This window comes from Mobula birostris, chromosome 15 (assembly GCF_030028105.1).
Source record: "Mobula birostris isolate sMobBir1 chromosome 15, sMobBir1.hap1, whole genome shotgun sequence".
In the NCBI taxonomy this organism is placed as follows: Eukaryota; Metazoa; Chordata; class Chondrichthyes; order Myliobatiformes; family Myliobatidae; genus Mobula; species Mobula birostris.
In genome coordinates, this window is record NC_092384.1 from 83644252 (window position 1) to 83668367 (window position 24116).

General features: G+C 52.7%; 1 protein-coding gene across 1 annotated transcript in view; it reads right to left on the reverse strand.

Moving 5' to 3' along the window:
• rhpn2 (rhophilin, Rho GTPase binding protein 2) overlaps positions 1–24116 on the reverse strand; it is a 62176-nt gene that overhangs the window by 23249 nt on the left and 14811 nt on the right. The window contains exons 2-8 of the mRNA XM_072280015.1: positions 9041–9156; positions 8127–8255; positions 6925–7000; positions 3849–3926; positions 2824–2948; positions 2282–2448; positions 981–1168 (exon numbers count right to left, since the gene is read on the reverse strand). Of these exons, the coding sequence (XP_072136116.1) occupies positions 981–1168; positions 2282–2448; positions 2824–2948; positions 3849–3926; positions 6925–7000; positions 8127–8255; positions 9041–9156 (879 nt within the window). The remainder of the gene's footprint in view (positions 1–980; positions 1169–2281; positions 2449–2823; positions 2949–3848; positions 3927–6924; positions 7001–8126; positions 8256–9040; positions 9157–24116) is intronic.

Consider the following 24116-nt stretch of genomic DNA (forward strand, 5'->3'; position numbering starts at 1 on the left):
AGAGATCCCTCATCTCTCACCCCAGAGATCCCTCAACTCTCACCCCCCACCCCAGAGATCCCTCATCCCTCACCCCCACCAGAGATCCCTCATCCTTCACCCTCACCCCAGAGATCCCTCATCCCCACCCCTGAGATCCCTCATCTCTTACCTTACCCCAGAGATCCCTCATCCCTCACCCCCACCCAGAGATCCCTCATCTCTAACCCCCCACCCCAGAGATCCCTCATCCCTCACCCCACCCCAAAGATCCCTCATCCCTCAACCCCCATTCCAGAGATCCCCCATCCCTCACCCCACCCCAGAGATCCCTCATCCCACACCCCCAACCCAGAGGTCCCTCATCCCTCACCCCCACCTCAGAGATCCCTCATCTCTCACCCCAGAGATCCCTCAACTCTCACCCCCACCCCAGAGATCCCTCATCCCTCACCCCCACCAGAGATCCCTCATCCTTCACCCTCACCCCAGAGATCCCTCATCCCCACCCCTGAGATCCCTCATCTCTTACCTTATCCCAGAGATCCCTCATCTTCACCCAAGATCCCTCATCACTCAGAGATCCCTCACCCCTCACTCCCACCCCACAGATCACTCATCCCTCACCCCAGAGATCCCTCATTCCTCACCTCCACCCCAGAGATCCCTCATCGCTCACCCCAGAGATCCCTCACCCCACCCCAGAGATCCCTCACCCCTCACCCCCACCCCAGAGATCCCTCATCCCTCACCCCCCACCCACCCCAGAGATCCCTCATGCCCGGGCCTGGCTGACGGATTAGTGTGACAACTGTGGCTGGGACTGGAGTCAGAGCGACTGCAGAGGACCCTCAGTCCCGGATGCCCCTCACTTCAACCTGCAGATCCCTCACCCTCAGAGATCCCTCACTGCAGAACTCCTTCAGCACCACATCCCACACCTATGGCATCCCCTCCCACATGACCCAGCCTCTGTACGCCGCTCCCTGCCAGTGACTCACCGCCGCAGCGTCCTGAGCCAACCGCAGCAGGGTGTCGAAGTGGTTGGCAGTGCCGGGCAGTAGCGCCTCCTCGAAGGCGCATTCCTCAGCCTGGGTCTGCATCAGGCGCACCAGCAGCTTCAGCATGACTGGGCTGAGGTCGAAGCTCGGCGTGTGGGGGTACGTCTCCTGCAGCAGCTGCAGCACTCCTGTAACGGCACAGCATGTCACTCCGGGGGGGGGGCAGGTTTGACGAGGGGGAGTTGAGATGGGGGGGTCAGGACATGGTGTTGGGAGGGGGTGTGTGTATCTCAGTACTCCTAGGTGAGGAGTTATATGTACTGCGATGTACACCTTGGTCCAGAGGAAAGGTGTTTCATTTGGTGGTATACATGTGTACAGTCGAACCACAATAAACTGAACTTCAGCTTGGGTGAGAGTGAGGTCATGGGGGTGGGGAAATTTTGACCTGCCCAACTGTTCCCCCCGCCCGACTTGCAATGGGACCCTCTATTGTACCCCCACCCCCCACCCTCCTGTTCAGCTGGGCAGATCCCTTCTGGCCCTATGAGCACAAACCACAAACAGACAGACCCTTTGTTCCGTTGGCCCATGCCTACCCTGCAGCATTTAAACCCTTGTCAAGATCCCTCGAACCAAAGTATGCCCCATCTTTGACTGTCCACAGCAAAACTGGCGCCTTCGCCCTACCAACTCTCCTTCACACATGCTCCTCCGACTGTTTCCCCATCCCCAGCTGACCTGGAACCGTGGGGCACAGACTGGCAAGGAATCCATTTCTGCCAACCCCAAACACCCTCGCTCGTTGCTCCTCTGCGACTTTTGCTTGGTGGCAGAGTAACCTGGGCCAGGACAATCTACACTCATGCTACTCAGGGACTTGAGCTAGATTACTTTTTTTCTTTGTGACGGTACGTTTTTCATGTAGAACCATATGTGCTGTTTCTGCTGTGTGCTGTGGGTAATGTGTTTTGTGCCTTGGCCCTGGAGGAAGTTCTTTCATTTGATTATATACATGTAGAATTAAATTAAACATGACCTCCTGACCCACACCTTGGGGGGTGGGGGGCAGGAGGAATTCTGACCTGTGACCCTCTGGAAGATGGAGAGGGAGTGGGGAGGTGGGGAGTTTGAGGAGAAACCAGGAAGAGTGTTGATACTGATCTGCAGTGCTCTAGAAGGCAGAGGTGAAGAGACAGACAGGGAAGTGGGTGAGATCCCAGTGGGAGAGTGAGTTGATACCAGGGGCTGGTGGGCTAGGTGTGAGGAGATCCCGTTGGGGGGGGGGGGGTGATACTGACCTGCGGCGCTCTGGAAGGCAGAGACGGAACAGTGGAGGCCGGCCGTGGAGGTTCGGTCGGTGCGGGCCCCGATCTGCGTGTGAAGAGCAGCGATGTTGAAGAGCACGCTGGCCTTCTCCAGGGAGAGGTGTTGCTGGCAGAGTGGCAGGCCTGTCAGCGAGTCGTACCTGCAAAGGCAGCACCCTCAGTCCTGGCTATGGGTGGGTGAGAGGAGGAAGAGAGGTGTAGGGAGGAGCAAGGAGATATAGTGAGGGGGAGGGAGGGAGGGTGGGTGGGAGAATCTGCAGGCAAACACTGACTGAGTATAAGGGAGGGATTAAGGGTGGGAAGGTGTTGGTTAGACTGGAGACTGGACAGGTGGCTTAGGGGAGCAGACACCAGGGTGTTAGCCGGGGTGGAACGGGGAGGGAGGTGGGGTTAGGGGTGGTTTAGGTGACAGACACCACGCACCAGGTGAGGAAGAGTCTGGGTAGGGTGTTAGCTGGGGTGGAACGGGGAGGGAGGTGGGGTTAGGGGTGGTTTAGGGGACCGACACCACTCACCAGGTGAAGAAGAGGCCAGGGTGACGACTGGAGAGGAAGAACCGGGTTTCCAACAGGCTGAGCTGGGAGTAGTAGGAGGTCAGTAAGTCCACACCTGCTTCACTCCGGCTTGGGGTTCGCGTCGCCTGAAACCACACACACCAGTCAGATTTATCAGGAGTCATGAACAAGGGCAGTGGAGCTAATGGCGGGGGGAGAGTCATCAACGAGGACGGGGCGAGGAGCCTGGGGAGGATGCAGACACGTAGGGAATGGGACTGCAGTTCAGACAGCACAGAGTCAATGGGCCGAATGTCCTTATTGATCAGAGGAGGATGGGAAGTGAGGGATGGCATCTGTTGGTTTAGATGAATGGGGGGGATCTCATTGAAACCTATCAAATATTGAAAGGCCTAGTTAGAGTGAATGTGGAGAGGATGTTTCCCATAGTGAGGGAGTCTAGGACCAGAGGACACAGCCTCAGGATAGAGGAACGTCCATTTAGAATGGAAGTGAGGATTAATTTCTTTAGCCAGAGAGTGGTAAATCTGTGGAATTCATTACCACAGATGGATGTAGAGGCCAAGTCATTGGGTGTATTTAAAGTGGAGATTGATAGGTTCTTGATTCATCAGGCTGTCAAAAGTTACGGAGAGAATGCAGGAGAGTAGGGTTGAAAGGGATAATAAATCAGTCATGATGGAATGACAGAGCAGACTCCATGGGCCAAATGGCCTAATTCTGCTCTTATGTTTTATGGTCTGTGTGGGGTTGAGTTCCAGGGATCAGAAATAGCATTGTGCGCTGGCGTGTACCAAGCGTTAGAGGGTGGGGTTGGGCAGGGGTGGTGGTCAGAGGGAGGGGGTGCTGGGGATCAGAGGGTGGGGTTGGGCAGGGGTGGTGGTCAGAGGGAGGGGGTGCTGGGGATCAGAGGGTGGGGTTGGGCAGAGGTGGTGGTCAGAGTGAGGGGGTGCTGGGGATCAGAGGGTGGGGTTGGGCAGGGGTGGTGGTCAGAGGGAGGGGGTGCTGGGATCAGAGGAGCTCACCTGCCGCAGGTCCATCAGGTCAAAAATCTGATCCTCAAAATCATCTGGATTCTCCCCGTAATGTTTCTGGATGAAGTCCTGGGGATGAGATGGGACATTATGGGTCTCGCTGTCTCCCCACTCCTACCTCACCTCACACCAGTCTTAGTGTGATCCATACCTTCACCCATCCAACCCCAGCCCACAGCTGACCGAAGAATGGAACATTTTACTAGCTGCTTTGTTCTTGGGAATGGAGTTAAAATTAAATATTTCTGTAGATACTAAAGACATGGGCAGGAAGGTACCACCAACATTTTCAGAATCAGAATTAGGTTTAATATCACTGGTATATGTCTTGAAATTTGTTGTTTTGTGGCAGCAGAACATAATAAAAAAAACTATGAATTACAATCAGTATATACAGTGGATTCCAGTTAATTGGGCCATTGGTTAATAGCAGCAGCTGTTTATTTGGGACAACTCTTAAAGAACAAAAACTAAATTGAGAAGATAGCCAGGATTCCTTACACTTATTTGGGACACAATGCCACTTAATTGGGACAGGAGATTGTTGCCAAACAGCTTCTAACTAGCGTCAGTCACATGAACTTGTGTGGCCATTAGACACTCCACTGTGCTTAGAGAACAGGTTTTAAATAGCATCAGTGGCATGTGCTTGAACAGTGATTTTTTGTACTGATAGTTGGAGGGAAATGAGCAGTAAGACAATTCAGAACTGTTTTGCTCGTTGTGGTTTCAAGCATTCAGGCTTGGAGATGTGAAGGGCAGATCATGTCTAACAAGCCTGATAGAGTTCTTTGAGGAGGTGACCAGGAAAAAGATGAGGGTAGTGCAGTGGATGTGATCTATATGGATTTTAGTAAGGCATTCGACAAGGTTCCACACGGTAGGCTTATTCAGAAAGTTAGAAGACATGGAATCCAGGGAAGTTTGGCCAGGTGGATACAGAATTGGCTTGCCTGCAGAAGGCAGAGGGTGGTGGTGGAGGGAGTACATTCAGATTGGAGGATTCTGACTAGTGGTGTCCCACAAGGATCTGTTCTGGGACCTCTACTTTTCGTGATTTTTATTATCGACCTGGATGTCGGGGTAGAAGGGTGGGTTGGCAAGTTTGCAGACGACACAAAAGCTGGTGGTGTTGTAGCTAGTGTAGAGGATTGTCAAAGATTGCAGGGAGACATTGATAGGATGCAGAAGTGGGCTGAGAAGTGGCAGACGGAGTTCAACCCAGAGAAGTGTGAGGTGGTACACTTTGGAAGGACAAACTCCAAGGCAAAGTACAAAGTAAATGGCAGAATACTTGGTAGTGTGGAGGAGCAGAGGGATCTCAGGGTACATGTCCACAGATCCCTGAAAGTTGCCTCACAGGTGGATAGGGTAGTTAAGAAAGCTTATGGGGTGTTAGCTTTCCGAAGTCGAGGGATAGAGTTTAAGAGTTGCGATGTAATGATGCAGCTCTATAAAACTCTGGTTAGGCCACTCTTGGAGTATTGTGGCCAGTTCTGGTCACCTCACTATAGGAAGGATGTGGAAGCATTGGAAGGGGTACAGAGGAGATTTACCAGGATGCTGCCTGGTTTAGAAAGTATGCATTATGATCACAGATTAAGGGAGCTAGGGCTTTACTCTTTGGGGAGAAGGAGGTTGAGAGGAGACATGATAGAGGAGTACAAGATAATAAGAGGAATAGATAGAGTGGATAGCCAGCGCCTCTTGTATTGCTCAATACAAGAGGACATGGCTTTAAGGTAAGGGGTGGGAAGTTCAAGGGAGATATTAGAGGAAGGTTTTTTACTCAAAGAGTGGTTGGTGCATGGAATGCACTGCCTGAGTCAGTGGCGGAGGCAGATACACTAGTGAAGTTTAAGAGACTACTAGACGGGTATATGGAGGAATTTAAGGTGGGAACTTATATGGGAGGCAGGGTTTGAGGGTCGGCACAACATTGTGGGCCGAAGGGCCTGTACTGTGCTGTACTATTCTATGTTCTATGTTCTATATCAGAAACAGCCAGGAGTGAAAATGAAACAATTTCACTACTTCAACAAGTTAGGACCTACAAAGAATTTGAAGGTATCAGCAATCATCTTGAATGATACAATGAAAATGAAGATTTGGAGGATGCAAATTTCAAAAGTATTGTGTGAAAGCAGTCCACTATTTACACTACGTGTCTGTGCTGATTTATATTCAATCAAAAGGACACAGCAGCGAACGTCAGATGAATTCCTCTGTCAATAACTATCGAGAACTAATACACAGTTTTATAGTACTGAAATATTATTGATAACTTTTTACTTTGTTTTGTATTTCACTTAAATACATAATTTGTTAGTTAAATAGTAGTTTGTATTTTTAATATCTTTTTAACTATTCCCATGAAACTTCAGCTAATTAAGCCAAAATGTACTCGTCCCGATGTGTCGCAATTAACAGGAATCCACTGAATATTGAAAAACTTAAATTAAATAACAAGAACAAAAAGAGAGCAAAAAAATAGAGGTAGTGTTCATGGGCTCATTGCCCGTTCAGAAATCTGATGACGGAGGGGAGGAAACTGTTCCTGAAACACTGAGTGTGTGATTCCTCTTGTAACTCCCTCCCAGCATAGGCCGGTGAAGAGCTCACCACATTCATTCTGCCCATCACTCTTCTACTGCCCCAATCTGCGACATCTCAGAAGCAGTCACTCACAGTCCTGATTCAGAATCACACCTCCCACCACCGCTCCCTATGAGCCGAGACCCACCTTGCCCCTTTTTGACCCCAGTCCTGGATCCTTTCATATGCTCATAAGACACAGGAACAGAATGAGGCCTCTTGGCCCATCAAGGGTTAATGATTCAACCTCAGAAATGGGTGGTGGATCAAGTGAAGGAGGGGGAAGCTGGGGGAGATAATGTTAGAACCCAATGACAATCCACAAACAATCCCACTCCTCCATACCAATACACATTCTCTACACCACCTTGGATCATTACCTGGAGAACTGTTCCTCCACATCTGCCCAGTGACCCCACCTACCCCTTCCCTCCCCCATGGAACCAGCCCCACACCTACCACCCAGACTCACCTTCAGTGGAGCTACAAAGTCCACCTCCTTGGTTTCCTTCAGGCCCAGAGGAATGAGGGGGAAACAGTGATCCTGCCTGTGGACAGAGAGAGCATCAGTCTGGCTAGAACATGGGACCACTGACTGGGACACAGAGCCGCCCACAGACCACTCATTCCCTGGGACATGGAGCCACCTGCTGACCGCTCACCGACCGGGACACTGGGCCATTCGCTGACCGCTCACCGACCGGGACACGGGGATACTGACCGGGACACGGGGCCATTCGCTGACCGCTCACCGACCGGGACACGGGGATATCTGCTGACCGCTCACCGACCGGGACACGGGGCCATTCGCTGACCGCTCACCGACCGGGACACGGGGATATCTGCTGACCGCTCACCGACCGGGACACGGGGCCATTCGCTGACCGCTCACCGACCGGGACACGGGGATATCTGCTGACCGCTCACCGACCGGGACACGGGGCCATTCGCTGACCGCTCACCGACCGGGACACGGGGATACTGACCGGGACACGGGGCCATTCGCTGACCGCTCACCGACCGGGACACGGGGATATCTGCTGACCGCTCACTGACCGGGACACGGGGCCATTTGCTGACCACTCACCGACCGGGACACGGGGATACTGACCGGGACACGGGGCCATTCGCTGACCGCTCACCGACCGGGACACGGGGATATCTGCTGACCGCTCACTGACCGGGACACGGGGCCATTTGCTGACCGCTCACCGACCGGGACACGGGGATACTGACCGGGACACGGGGCCATTCGCTGACCGCTCACTGACTGGGACACGGGGCCATTTGCTGACCGCTCACCGACCGGGACACGGGGATATCTGCTGACCACTCACTGACCGGGACACGGGGCCATTCGCTGACCGCTCACTGACCGGGACACGGGGCCATTCGCTGACCGCTCACTGACCGGGACACGGAGCTGCCCACAGGCCGCTCACTGACCAGGACACAGGGCCGCCCGCCGACCATCTACTGGGACACTACTAAGAGCAGCCTGGCTCTGCTCCTCCCACGCTCACCCCATCCCCGTACACCCTCATGCAGACCCTCCCCCTCCCCCTCCCCGGCAAGGGCACTCACTGTTTACTCTGGTAGATCCCCACCAAACTGTTTAACCCCTGCACTGCCGCCCCCCTCCCCCCTCCCCCCCCCCACGATGCAGACACTCACTGCTCGCTCTGGTAGACCCCCACCGATCCGTTTAAACCTTCAAGCTCCTCCTTCAGCAGCTGCAGGTTGGAGTTGACGAAGCTCAGTTCCAGTAGAGCCACCTCTCGGACATGGGGGTTGTCTGTCGCCCTAGAACACCAAGACAGTGAGTAGCCTACCCTCAGTCTGCTCCCCACACCCTCTCCTCAACCTTCACCTCTCATGTCAACACTGCCCTGTCCAGCTACCAAAACTGAGAGTCACTCTGGAAAACTGAGAGAGTGATCGTCCAACCTATCACCCCCAACCCACAGATTGCTCCCCACCCCACAACCCTCTCTCCACATCTCACCATCCCACCTGCCACCTCCCTCTGCATGCTGCCTCACTGGCCCTTCAGTCCGTGATGCTGAGCCAACCTTTGAACTCTGAGATCAATCTAACCCTCCCCTCCCTCATTTGACTATCATGACTGAATGTACCACCATCCCTGGCAGCCTGTTCCACCCACCTCCAACTCTCTGTGACATTCCCCCTATACTTTCCTCCAATCACCTAAAAATTATGCCCCCTTGTATGTCATTTCCACCCTGGGGAAAACTCTCTTGGCTGTCCACTCGATCTTCTATGAGTCTATCGAGTCACCTCTCAGCCTACTTCACTCCAAAGAGTAAGTCCCTAGCTCCATCGGCCTATCCTCATGAGACATGCTCTGTAATCCAGGCCGCTTCTTGGTGAATCTCCTCTGCACCCTCCCTAAAGCTGCAAACAGAAAATCCCTTGTTCCCTCAACCTTTCTTCGTGAGACATGGCCTCTGAATCTTCCCAGATTTTCTGGCTTTGTTGCTTTTGCCAACTGCCCTTTGCCCACGAATGTCGGTAGACAGAAGCAGATGGAGACGCAGCCAGCCAGAGGGACGTGGATGTGGACTTACCGCAGCAGGTTTTCTGCGCCTGCCCGCAGGCGTGACGCTTTGATGATCTGCTGGTTGAGCAGGACCCTGTGGCTCTGCAGCTTGCTGCGGCCGGTCTGTGCGTACGGATTACATCCCTGGAACAAAAGCCACCATCAGTAGGCACAGTGGGTGGAGCTGTTGCCTCACCGCCCCAGAGACTTGAATCAATCCTGACCTCGGGCGCTGTCTGTGCAGAGTCTGCAAGCTCTCCCTGTGACCAAGTGGGTCTCCCGGGGGGAGGGAGGGGGTTGGGGGACTCCAGTTTGCTCCCACATCCCAAAGACATGCATAGCCTCTCACCCAGATAGATAATTTATTGATCCCAAAGGAAATTATAGTGTCACAGTAGCGTTACAAATGCACAGATATAAATATTAGAAGCAGAAGGAATAAAAAATCAATTTCCACAAATAGTCCAACGGGAGGGGGTCATCACTTCTAGTGTTGACTCATTATAGAGCCTAATAGACCCATATAGCGCTCTCTGGAGCAGTGCAGTTGTCTTCGTCTATTACTAGAAGTGCTCTGTTCAGCCAAGGTGGCATGCAGAGGGTGAGAAACATTTTCAGCGACCAGGATTTTCCGGAGGGTCCTTTGTTCTACCACAGCTTCCAGTGTGTCCAGTTCGACCTCTATAACAGAGCCAGACTTCTTAATCAGTTTATGGTGCCTATTGTCATCACCTGTATTGATGTCATTGCCCCAGCATACCATCAGTTAGAAGATTGTACTGGTGACGACAGGCTTGTAGAACATGTGAAGAAGAGGTCTGCATATGCCAAAGGACCTCAGTCTCCTCAGGAAGTAGAGGAAACTCTGGCCCTTCTTGTACACAGCCTCTGTGTTGCTCCACTCAAGTCTGTCATCCAGGTTCACCCCCAGGTACTTGTACATCCTCACCATCAATAGTAACAGGGAGCAGTGCGGGTTTAGTCTTCCTAAAGTCCATCACCATCTCCCTTGAGCTGCAATGATTCAGCTTGCACCATTTGACAAAGTCCTCCACCAGAGCCCTGTATTCATCTTCCCGTCCTCCCTTCATACATCTGACTGTTGCTGGGTCATCAGAAGATTTCTATAGATGACATGACTCAGTGTTGTATCTAAAGTCTGAGGTATACAGGGTAAGCAGGAAGGGAGCCAATACAATCCCCAATGTCTGACACACAGCTCTGAAGCCACACAAACTGTGGTCTGTCAGTCAGGTAGTACATTACCCAGGATACATTGGAAGTGCCAACCTGCATTGAACGGAGACTTTCCCCAGCAGAGAGGGCTGCATGGTATTGAGTACACTTGGGAAATCAAAAAACATGACCCTCACAGTGCTTATCCAAATGGGAACAGGCTCCGTTCAGCAGGTAGATGATAGCATTGTCAACTCCAATATGCCCCTAGTAAGCAAATTGATCTGACCGGGGGTCTGAAGTGAGTCAGGACCAGCCTCTCTAGGGTCTTCATGATGTGTGAGGTCAAGGCCACCAGATGGTAGTCATTCAAGACTTTCATTTGGCCCTTCTTGGGTACTGGCACCACACATGACTTTTTCCCAGATTGAAAATGTACTGGAGAACTCCACACAACAGCTCAGCACACTCCTTCACACCATCTGGTCCCAATGCTTTGTCGTGTCTGAGCTTCCCCAGAGCCCGTCTCACCTGCTCAGCAATGAAAGTGAGCCCATGATGACTGGGAAGCTGGGGGCTACGGCAGCTGAAGGTCGGGACGATAGCAGTTGGTATGTGGAGGTGTGGATGGTAAGTGAGGGCAAGGAAGGGAGGTAGACAATGGACCTAATGGCATGAACATCAATTTCTCTAACTTCGGTAACTTATTCCTCCTTTCCCCATTTCAGTTCTCCACTCTGGCCTGTTACCTCTTCTTACCCACCTATCCCCTTCCCCTAATGCCCCATCTCCTTCTCTTTCTCCCATGGGTCGCTCACCTCTTCTGTCAATTTCCGACTTCTTCAAAACTTTACCTTTTCCATGTATGGGCTCCCAGTTTCTGACTTCACAGCCTCTTATCCAGCCACCTGGCTTCACCTATCACCTGCCAACTTGTCCATTTTTCCCTCTCCCCTTCTGATTCAGGCATCTTTCCCCTTCTTTCCAGAACTGAAGAAGTGTTTCGGCCTGAACTGTCGGCATTTATTCAATTCCATTGCCGGACCTGCTGAACTCCTCTCCAATTCTGTGTTCATACAGAATGCTCTAATTCCCCACCCTGTGTGTTCATACAGTTCAGTGGGTTAACTAGCTGCTCTAATTCCTCCCCACCCCACGTGTTCATACAGTTCAGTGGGTTAACTAGCTGCTCTAATTCCCCCCCACCCCGTGTGTTCATACAGTTTAGTGAGTTAACTAGCTGCTCTAATTCCCCACCCTGTGTGTTCATACAGTTCAGTGGGTTAACTAGCTGCTCTAATTCCCCCCCACCCCACGTGTTCATACAGTTCAGTGGGTTAACTAGCTGCTCTAATTCCCCCCCACCCCGTGTGTTCATACAGTTCAGTGAGTTAACTAGCTGCTCTAATTCCCCACCCTGTGTGTTCATACAGTTCAGTGGGTTAACTAGCTGCTCTAATTCCTCCCCACCCCACGTGTTCATACAGTTCAGTGGGTTAACTAGCTGCTCTAATTCCCCACCCCGTGTGTTCATACAGTTCAGTGGGTTAACTAGCTGCTCTAATTCCCCACCCTGTGTGTTCATACAGTTCAGTGAGTTAACTAGCTGCTCTAATTCCCCACCCTGTGTGTTCATACAGTTCAGTGGGTTAACTAGCTGCTCTAATTCCTCCCCACCCCACGTGTTCATACAGTTCAGTGGGTTAACTAGCTGCTCTAATTCCCCACCCCGTGTGTTCATACAGTTCAGTGGGTTAACTAGCTGCTCTAATTCCCCACCCTGTGTGTTCATACAGTTCAGTGGGTTAACTAGCTGCTCTAATTCCCCCCCACCCCGTGTGTTCATACAGTTCAGTGAGTTAACTAGCTGCTCTAATTCTCCCCACCCCGTGTGTTCATACAGTTCAGTGGGTTAACTAGCTGCTCTAATTCCCCACCCCGTGTGTTCATACAGTTCAGTGGGTTAACTAGCTGCTCTAATTCCCCACCCTGTGTGTTCATACAGTTCAGTGGGTTAACTAGCTGCTCTAATTCCCCCCCACCCCGTGTGTTCATACAGTTCAGTGAGTTAACTAGCTGCTCTAATTCTCCCCACCCCGTGTGTTCATACAGTTCAGTGGGTTAACTAGCTGCTCTAATTCCCCCCCACCCCGTGTGTTCATACAGTTCAGTGAGTTAACTAGCTGCTCTAATTCTCCCCACCCCGTGTGTTCATACAGTTCAGTGGGTTAACTAGCTGCTCTAATTCCCCACCCCGTGTGTTCATACAGTTCAGTGGGTTAACTAGCTGCTCTAATTCTCCCCACCCCGTGTGTTCATACAGTTCAGTGAGTTAACTAGCTGCTCTAATTCTCCCCACCCCGTGTGTTCATACAGTTCAGTGAGTTAACTAGCTGCTCTAATTCCCCACCCCGTGTGTTCATACAGTTCAGTGAGTTAACTAGCTGCTCTAATTCCCCACCCCGTGTGTTGGTACAGTTCACTGGGTTAACTAGCTGCTCTAATTCCCCCCCACCCCGTGTGTGAGTGGGGTAATTGGAGATCAGGTCTGGAGGGAGTTGATGGGAAGGTGGAGACAATGAACTGGGATCTGTGCCAGTGGATGGAAAAGCCTTTCCCTTCAATATCAGGATGGTGCACATTTCTGTTTACAGCAACATTACAGCAACAAAGCAGAGCTTCAGAGCTTCAAGTCCCTTGTAGTAAACGTCACCAAAATTCTGTCCTCGTCCAGTCATGTTGATATCACAACCAAGAAAGACAGTGAGCGCCTAAAAATCCTAGAGAAATTTGTCATGTCCCACTTGACTGTCAACAAGTTTTATCGATACAGCATAGAAAGCATCCTGTCTGAGTGAATCACGGCGTGATATGACAACTGTTGCGCAAGTGACCACAAGAAACTGCAGGAGGTGTGGACACAGCTGAGCACAGACACCAGCCCTGCCTCCATGGACCCCACCGTCTTTCCTTCTCACTGTCTCGGCTAAACAGCCAGCAGACATGCATTTTGGTTTATATTTTATTAACACATTTATGGTAATATTTTGTTTTATGTGCTGTATGTGATGTCTGCTGTGTGGGTCACTGTGGTCTGGAGGAACATTCTTTCGTCTGGTTGTATACATGTACAGTCAGATGACAATGCATTTGAACTTGACTTATTCAAAGACCCCACCCACCTCAGACTTCTCTTTTCTCTCCTCTCCCACTGGGCAGAAGTTATAAAAGCTGGAAATCAGATTCAAAGACAACTTCTATCCGCAGTGATAGACTATTGAATGGCAGTCTAGTACGATAAAATGAACACGACCTCATAATCTACCTTGTTATGGCCTTGCATCTTATTGTTTGGCTACACTGCACTTTCTCCTTAAGTGTATCACTTTACTCTGTATTCTGTTATTGTCTTCCCTTGTTCTACATCAATGTAATGTGATGGTGAACTGGTCTGTACGAACAGTAAGCACTGTACTGTAACTCAGTGGCCACTTTATTAGGTACACCAATACACCTGCTCGTTATTGCAAATATCTAATCAGTCATCATGTGACAGCAACTCAATCATAAACTAATGCAGACATGGTCGAGAGGTTCTGTTGTATATGACAACCATAGACCGATTCCAATTTGAAGTTATAACAGACATGGCAGGAGTTTATCACGGAGTCTGTTTCACATGGTTGGTTGGGGGGGGGGGGGGGGTTTCAAACTCAAGAGCAGAGGTTTGTGATAGGGAAGAGGTTTAAAGAAGATATGAGGGGTAAAATGTTCACGTAAAATACAATTAGTATATAAAATGAGCTGCTGGATGAATGGTCTTGGCAGGAACAGTAACAACTTCTAAGAGGACATGTACCTGAATGAAAAGGGCACAGAGGGGCATGGAGCTCGTGTAGGCAAGTGGGATTGCTGTAGACAAGCATGGTGGCCTAAAGGGCCTCTCTCAGTGCTCCATGACGATGCGGCAGGATTCCAGTCCAGATCAATGTGTGTCTCCAGCAGGGCAGCAGTAAGCACCCCTGCATTCAGCGTGTGTAGAACATAGAACAGTGCAGCACAGCACACGTGGCGTGCATAGAACATAGAACAGTGCAGCACAGCGCACTCGGCGTGCGTAGAACATAGAACAGTGCAGCACAGCGCACTCGGCGTGCGTAGAACATAGAACAGTGCAGCACAGCACACTCGGCGTGCGTAGAACATAGAACGGGGCAGCACAGCGCACTCGGCGTGCGTAGAACATAGAACGGGGCAGCACAGCGCACTCGGCGTGCGTAGAACATAGAACAGTGCAGCACAGCGCACTCGGCATGCGTAGAACATAGAACAGTACAGCACAGCGCACTCGGCGTGCGTAGAAGACAGAACAGTGCAGCACAGCGCACTGGGCGTGCGTAGAACATAGAACAGTACAGCACAGCGCACTCGGCGTGCGTAGAAGATAGAACAGTGCAGCACAGCGCACTCGGCATGCGTAGAACATAGAACAGTGCAGCACAGCGCACTCGGCGTGCGTAGAACATAGAACAGTACAGCACAGCGCACTCGGCGTGCGTAGAAGACAGAACAGTGCAGCACAGCGCACTCGGTGTGCGTAGAACATAGAACAGTACAGCACAGCGCACCCGGCGTGCGTAGAAGACAGAACAGTACAGCACAGCGCACTCGGCGTGCGTAGAACATAGAACAGTACAGCACAGCGCACTCGGCGTGCATAGACCATAGAACAGTACAGCACAGCGTACTCGGCGTGCGTAGAACATAGAACAGTGCAGCACAGCGCACTCGGCGTGCGTAGAAGATAGAACAGTACAGCACAGCGCACTCGGCGTGCGTAGACCATAGAACAGTGCAGCACAGCGTACTCGGCGTGCGTAGAACATAGAACAGTGCAGCACAGCGCACTCGGCGTGCGTAGAACATAGAACAGTGCAGCACAGCGCACTCGGCGTGCGTAGAAGATAGAACAGTGCAGCACAGCGCACTCGGCGTGCGTAGACCATAGAACAGTGCAGCACAGCGCACTCGGCGTGCGTAGAACATAGAACAGTGCAGCACAGCGTACTCGGCGTGCGTAGAACATAGAACAGTGCAGCACAGCGCACTCAGCGTGCGTAGAACATAGAACAGTGCAGCACAGCGCACTCAGCGTGCGTAGAACATAGAACAGTGCAGCACAGCGCACTTGGCGTGCATAGAAGATAGAACAGTATTTTTTTTTACAAAATTCTTTATTACAAATGTCGGTGCTATACAATATTTACAAAACCAGTGACTAACACATTTACTACACTACAAACAGACAATACATGTTAAACCAGTATATTGCCATCCTCATCAATGATGGCATTTACACCCCACAGAGCCCAACGGTCCCGGAACACCTCTATGGTCGCCGTGGACTGTGCGTATTCCTTTTCAATATTCACCCGAGCACAAACATACCCCCTAAACATAGCCAGGCAATCCGCCCGGGGAGAACCTCCTGCCACCCTTTTCCAGGAGCTACGGATGGCAATTTTCACCAGCCCCAGGAGCAAGTTGACAAGGACATCCTCATCCCTCTGTGCCCCCCTCCTTACTGGATGACCATATATGAATAGGTTGGGACTGAAATGCAACCAGAAGGCGAGAAGCAGCCCACGCAAATACGCGAAAAGGGGCTGCAGCCTCACACACTCAACATACATATGGTACATGGTCTCCTCCAGCCCGCAGAGGTGACACGCGGCTGGGAGATCCGTGTACAGACTAAAGAACTTATTGCAGGGCACCGCTTTATGCAGCACCCTCCAGCCGAGATCCCCAAGGTGCATGGGAAGGACTCCCTTGTAAAGGGACTTCCACTGGGGACCCCCCTCACCTCCAGGTGGAAAGACCGACCGCCGTGGCGTGTCGGGACGGTGGACAAATGCTAGGAATTGGAGGGTGTGGAGCAGCAGCCCATAAAGGTACCTCCTGCCTGCATCCCTGAATGGGATTGTGGGTGTCGATGAAAGACGGCTCAAGTTGTGTGGATTCGTCTCTCGGGTAAGGCTGCGGGGCCTGGGCCCGACGAGCAGCTCAGCCCGAGTTGTTCCACACACCTGAGCCGCACTGACATCCGTTGAGACAGGGCAAGGGTCGGCCAGGACCCCGCCCTCTGCCAGAGGAGGGGATTCCCGGCCTGAGGCAACCATGTTCCAGACTCTCAGTAGGTCCTGATAGAAGCCGGGCAGCCTCTGCAAAGCAGCACGGCTGACGCCCACCGGTGGTAGCTGCATGTCTTCGTGAAGACAGCGGCCCCTCCGGAGGAAGAAAGTCGCCAACACGTGCCACCTGGGAGGGTGCTCGGCGTACAGGAATCTCTGCAGAGTCCTGAGGCGGAGAGCCACCAGTCGTGTGCGTACACACACCAGCGACTGTCCGCCCTCTCCTACTGGGAGACTCAGAACCGCTGCAGAGACCCAGTGCTTCCTGTTTCCCCAGAAGAAGTCCACTAGCTTCCTCTGCATTCTCGCGACAAAAGGGGCAGGGGGGGCCAAGGTGACCATCCGGTACCACAACATGGAGGCCACCAGCTGGTTTATGACCACCACCCTGCCTCGATAGGAAAGCACCCTGAGAAGGCCTGACCAGCGCCCTAGCCGGCCCATGACTTTTGTCTCCAGGTCCTGCCAGTTCGCCAGCCAGGTCTCCCCAGGACTCAGGTAGACTCCCAGATAGAGAAGGCGTCTGGTGCTCCACTCAAAAGCTCTCATCTCCTCCGGCAGGGAGTCCACCTGCCACTGGCCTACTAAGAGTCCGGAACATTTCGCCCAGTTGATCCTGGCGGAGGATGCCGCCGAGGAAACATCTTGGCACTCGCGCATCCTCCACAGGTCACAGGGGTCTGTCATCATGACGAGTACGTCATCGGCGTAGGCCAAGAGGACGACCTCCATGTCCAGTTCGCGCAGGACCAGACCTGTCAGCCTTCTCCAAAGAAGGCCGAGGAATGGCTCGACACAGATCGCATACAGTTGACCGGACATGGGGCACCCTTGACGCACTCCTCTTCGGAAGTGGATAGGTCCTGTCAATGATCCATTAATCTTAACTAGGCACTCTGCGGCAGAGTACAGGAGCCGAACTCGGGCCACAAAGTGTGGTCCGAGCCCAAAAGCCTGCAGGGTGCCCACCAGGAAACTGTGGTCCACCCGGTCAAACGCCTTCTCCTGGTCAAGAGGAAGAAACGCTGCCGGGGTCCCAGTCTCCTGGAGTAGGTGGATCAGGTCCCGTATTAGGTGGACATTGTCCTGGATGGAGCGGCCCGGGACTGTGTAAGATTGGTCAGGATGGACCACCTTTCCAATTACCGAACCCAGACGGTTGGCCATTGCCCGGGCGAAGATCTTGTAGTTCGCGCACAAGAGGGAGACCGGCCGCCAGTTCTTTAGCAGGCGGAGGTCTCCCTTCTTGGGCAGTAGGACCACAACAGCTCTCCGCCATGAGAGAGGCATTTCTCCGGTGGTTAGGCTCTCCCCTAGGACAAGGCTGTAATCATCCCCCAGGACATCCCAAAAAGCTTCGTAAAACTCAACACTCAGTCCATCCAAACCAGGGGACTTGCCCCTCCAGAGTTGCCGAAGGGCAGTGGACAGCTCCTCCCGAGTTAGGGGGGGCATCCAGACGCACTGCGTCCTCTGGGCTGACCTTAGGCAAATCCTTCCAGACCTCATTACACGCCTCCGCATTTGACGGATCAGGCGAGAATAAGGACCGATAGAATGAACGGACTTCGTTGTTAATTCCATCAGGGTCCGTGATGGAGGAGCCATCGGCAGCCAGCAGCTCCACTAGCTGCTTTTGAACTCCCCACCACCTTTCCAACGAGTAGAAGAAGGGTGAGCCACGGTCCAAATCCTGCAGCATTTGGATCCGTGACCTCACGTACGCACCTCGGGACTGCTGGAGCTGCAGGTTCCTTAGTGTGTCTTTCTTCTCCTGGTATTCCTGCCCCAGCTGCTGGTCTCCAGCGGTCCGACCGAGGCGGGACTCCAGGTCAAGCAACGCTCTCTCAAGCCGCTCAACCTCAGAGCTCCGCCTCTTTGTCGACCCCCCAGTGTACTCCCGACATAAAAACCGGATGTGGGCTTTGCCCACATCCCACCACAGCCGAGGGAGCAGAACTCTCTCCGCCTCTCCTTCCAGGAGACCCAGAACGCTCGGAACGAATCCCGGAATCGGCTGTCCTCCAGCAGCCGGTTGTTAAAATGCCAATACCTGGATCCCACCCGAGGGTGTAGTGGAATAAGTTCCATCCACACAAGGTGATGATCCGAGCACGACACTGGCCGCATGGAGGACGCCGACACGCGGGAGACGTAGGCCCGAGAGATATATATGCGGTCTATCCTGGAACCCCCTTCTCTAGACCTTCTCGAGAAGGTGCTAGAGTTGGGGTGAAAATTCCGCCAGCTGTCCACCAAGTCAAAGGAGCCGACTAGCTCCTTTAACTTTTTTGCTGATGCTGGGTCGCGTTGGAGGCCCGAACGGTCCTCCGCCTCGAGGGTACAATTGAAATCTCCCCCGAGGATGACGCAATCCCCAGGATCGATGGAGCTCAGCAGGGTGGACAGCTGGCAGAATAGGCGCGTCTGCATCACACCGCGCCTGGGAGCATACACATTGATAAAATGCAATGGTACGCCATCCAGGCGCACAACCAGGTGGAGCAGACGGCCAGGCACAACGTCCTGGACTCTTTCAATTACTGGCTGGAAGGTCGGGGCCAACAGGATCGCCACCCCGCTAGAAATGGAGCTGAGGTGACTCATGTAGACCCCGCCCCGCCACTCCAGGAGCCAAGCAGACTCGTTCCCAGGGATGGTATGGGTTTCCTGCAGGAAACTCACCGTATACCGCCCATCCCTGAGGACTGAGAGATTGTTATGCCTGCGAAGAGGACCCCTGCTGCCGTTTACATTGAGACTAGCTATGGTAAGCTTCATGGCGGGAGCACACTAGGCCTCAGCAGCTGTGCCCATTTCGGTGAGAGCGGAGGCGCCCTCCACTACACTGTCCGGAAAGAAAGCAAGGATACTTTTTGCCTTCCGGGCTCGAGCGGTACCAGCGACACCCTGTGACCCACCATCCCCCGTAGGAGTGAGGCTGCTTCTCCCTCTGATGTCCCTTACTAGGTCATCTAGGAAAGATTTTAGTTGCCGTCTGTCGTTCCCCGCCACCGCATTCCTCTTTCCCTTTCGTCCAAGGATGACTTGCAGGGACCTCACCAGCCTCGGCATGCTGGGCCAGCGAAGCGAGGCCAGTTGAGGTCGGTGCTTGGCACCCTCAGAGGTGAGAATAAAATGCTTAATTCCTCTACAGGTATCAATGGGGACTTCTCAGGAGGGGTGAGGGTGCCCATTGTTTCACTATCGAAAGAGTCCCCCTCCAACCCGTCACTGCAGATAGAATCCCCATCGGCCTCCCCGCATGTTCCAAAAGATGGCCGCGCTTGTGACCCATACCGCGCAGCGGGCACCTCGCTCTTACCTGCCCGCTCCACTGTCGCATCAGCCTCATCCACATTTACGACAGTGGAGGGACAATCCCCAGGGATTCCCTGCAAGTCATTAATTGCTGGGGTCGACGTGCACAGAATATCGCCCTCCCCAGGGGGCAGGCATAGAGGGGAACCCGGCACCTTTGGTCCAAGGGATTCACAAGCTGCCTGGTGCTGAGAAAGAGAGAGCTTTGTCTCGTCTCCTCTTACACTATTCGGTACACTGGCCTCCAGAGAGGCGCTGACTTGTAGGTCCTGGGTGGAGGCCTCCAGGGCTGCCTCATTTGTGCAAACAGGGCTATCACAAGCTTTTTGCACAACCACACCATCTACCCCAGGACTGGTGGCTACATCTGGGGACTCAGGTTTAGAACCAACCCCTACCCGGATTACCACCCCTTCCTGGGACTCCCCCGTATCTACATCCCCTGCCCTCTTGCGGGAACGTTCCCTTCTCCTCTTCATGCCGGAGGAGCACACAGGTGCAGGCTTCACCGATGGGGCGGCGCTTCCTGTTTCCATCGCACCATCTGCTTGCGCACCCCCCCAAGCCCCACGCTCCACTTCAGGCGAAATGGGCGTGAGCTCTGCGGCCTCAAAGGCCCGCTTCTTACTGTGTTTGGATTTCCCCTTTGCCTTCTTACTCCGCAGACTCTACCCCGTCCCCCACCTGAACCACAGGGAGAGGAGCAGGGACCAACCCAACCGTAGGAGTAGGGACAGGGGTAGGGGTAGGGGCAGGGTGAGGGGCTGGGGCAGATGCAGGCGCAGACGCACGCGCAGGAGTAGGATCGGGGCAGAGGTAGCTGGGGCACTGGTGCCCGAAGTGGGCTCCCTCGGGTTCCGGGCGGCAGGACAATCCCTCCGAAAGTGCCCCACCTCCCTGCACGCATGGCACCGTGGGCGCTCGGAGCTCCAGTACACCTGATAATCCACTCCCTCGTGCCGGACAGTAAACCGGCCCTCAACATCGTCCTCCCTTTCCAGCTGCATGAAAACCTGACGCCGGAAAGAGATTACGGTGCGGAAGGTGCGTCTCTTAAATTTGTGTCGGATGGCAGTGATCTCCGACCTTACTTGCCCTAAACGGGCCAGTGGGGGAAGCAAGTCCTCATTTGGAATGAAAGGCTTAACATGCCCAAGCACGATACGTTGCGTGGCGGCCGTCACCAGCTCCGTAGGTAGAAAGATGTTGTCTACCGTGACTCCCCTGCTTAGGGCCCGGTGCACTAGCTCTTCATTCGCCAGATAGAACACCGCCTTTCCGAACTCCTTCTCGGTGGCCAGAATACCACCTTTCCCCACAAGGTCCTCCATTGCCTCCATACACGTTTCTAGTGTCATTCCAGGGCGCAAAATACATTGCACTCCACGTTCCACCTTCACTGACCGAAACAGGGCGTTGTCCGAGGCCGGGGAGGCAGCCGCCCTTCCGTAACTCCCCGAAGGCCCGCGACTCCCTGGAGACCGGTCCGGCATGCTGGCGCTCTTTCCAGTCCGAGAATCCTACAGCGGTGCCGGTTAGAAGTCCTGGAACGAGTCGAATAACTGGCCGGGAAAGTTTGCAGTCGACAGTTCCTCGCTGGCTCGGCGCCAGGAAAGGCTCCGTCAGACTTGCAGAGACCCAGGCCAGGAGAGGCCGAAACGTCCTTCCAGATGCTCCGGCACCGACACCGGACGAAAATCCGGAAAACAATGGAGGAGGAACGTTGCCCCGATGTCAATGGGGGGGGAACGAGGTTTTGGAGTGAAACCGGCTTCCTGGCGAGTTGCCAGCGGCCGCAGCTGGGAGCTACGCAGTTAGCAACCGCAACAAACCCAGCCCAAACCGGCGTGCGTAGAACATAAAACAGTGCAGCACAGCGCACTCGGCGTGTGTAGAATATAGAACAGTACAGCACAGCGCACTCGGCGTGCGTAGAACATAGAACAGTACAGCACAGCGTAGGTCCCTTGGCGTGCATAGAAGATAAAACAGTACAGCACAGCGCACTCGGTGTGTGTAGAACATAGAACAGTGCAGCACAGCGCACTCGGCATGCGTAGAACATAGAACAGTGCAGCACAGCGCACTCGGCGTGCGTAGAACATAGAACAGTACAGCACAGCGCACTCGGCGTGCGTAGAACATAGAACAGTGCAGCACAGCGTAGGACCCTCGGCATGCGTAGAACATAGAACAGTGAAGCACAGCGTACTCGGCGTGCATAGAACATAGAACAGTACAGCACAGCGTACTCAGCGTGCGTAGAACATAGAACAGTGCAGCACAGCGTACTCGGCGTGCGTAGAACATAGAACAGTACAGCACAGCGCACTCGGCGTGCGTAGAACATAGAACAGTACAGCACAGCGCACTCGGCATGCGTAGAAGATAGAACAGTGCAGCACAGCGTACTCGGCGTGCGTAGAACATAGAACAGTGCAGCACAGCACACTCGGCGTGCGTAGAACATAGAACAGTGCAGCACAGCGTACTCAGCATGTGTAGAACATAGAACAGTGCAGCACAGCGCACTCGGCATGCGTAGAACATAGAACAGTACAGCACAGCGTAGGTCCCTCGGCGTGCGTAGAACATAGAACAGTACAGCACAGCACACTCGGGATGTGTAGAACATAGAACAGTACAGCACAGCGCACTCGGCGTGCGTAGAACATAGAACAGTGCAGCACAGCGTACTCAGCGTGTGTAGAACATAGAACAGTACAGCACCGCGCACTCGGCATGCATAGAAGATAGAACAGTACAGCACAACATACTCGGCGTGCGTAGAACATAGAACAGTACAGCACAGCGCACTCGGCGTGCGTAGAACATAGAACAGTGCAGCACAGCGTACTCAGCATGTGTAGAACATAGAACAGTGCAGCACAGCGCACTCGGCGTGCGTAGAACATAGAACAGTACAGCACAGCGTAGGTCCCTCGGCGTGCGTAGAACATAGAACAGTGCAGCACAGCACACTCAGGATGTGTAGAACATAGAACAGTACAGCACAGCGCACTCGGCGTGCGTAGAACATAGAACAGTACAGCACAGCGCACTCGGGGTGCGTAGAACATAGAACAGTGCAGCACAGCGTACTCAGCGTGTGTAGAACATAGAACAGTACAGTACCGCGCACTCGGCATGCGTAGAAGATAGAACAGTACAGCACAACATACTCGGCGTGCGTAGAACATAGAACAGTACAGCACAGCGTACTCGGCGTGCGTAGAACATAGAACAGTACAGCACAGCGTAGGTCCCTCGGCCCACACTGTTGTATTGAGTTTTAACCTACTCTACAATCAGTCTCACCCTCCATTTTCCTATCATCCATGTGCCCATCCAAGAGTTTCTTAAGTATCCCTGATGAATGTACCTCCAGCACCACCCTGGTAGTCTGTGTCAAAACCCTACCTCTGACAATCCTCTAACTTTCCTCCAATCACATTAAAATTATTTTTATTTATTTAGTGACACAGCACGGAGTTGGCCTTTCCAGCCACACCCCTGCAGCCCCACAACCCTGACGAACCCTAACCTACTCACAGGACAATTTACAATCACCAATTAACCTACTAACCGGTACGTCTTTGGACTGTGGGAAGAAACCGGAGCACCCAGGGAAAAGCCACGCATTCCACGGGGAGATCCTTACAGAGCGGTGTCGGAATTGAACTCCCAACTCCAGAACAGCCCAAACTGTAATAACGTGTGTAAACGGCTACGCGACCTTGGCTTCCCCTCGGGACAAATTCCCTGGCTGTTCACTTGACCTATGCCTCTTATCATCTTGTACACCGAGGGCTGTTCTCTCATCCTCCCTCACTCCAGAGAGAACTGCTCTAGCTCACTCAACCTATCCTTATAAAACATGCTTTCCAATCCTGGTAAATCTCCTCTGCATCTTCTTTAAATCTTCCACATCCTTACAATAACCTCCACGCACTCTCCCACCCCTCCACACCTCCAACCACCACTACTTTATCATTTTCGGTCAGAGTTACCTTATATACAGACACTCCTGTGTCTAGCGTCACATTATGGACAATCAATCAATCTGTGTATATAAACCTAACTTATGCATTTATATTTATTGTGTTCTTTTATTATTGTGTTCTTTATCTTATTGTGTGTTTTTGTGTTGCATCGGATTCTGAGTAACAATTATTTTGTTCTCCTTTACATTTGTGTATTGGAAATGACATTAAACTATCTGGAATCGATGAGGAAGTGACCAGAACAATATTGCAAGTGTGATCTAATCAGAGTTTTATAGAGCTGCACCATTACCTTACAGCTCTTGAAGTTGCACCTGTATTTGTGACTTTATGTACCTGAAACTAAACACTAAAATGCAGCTGGTGTTGCTTACAAATTAGCAGTGACATACACACCTATACGTGCACA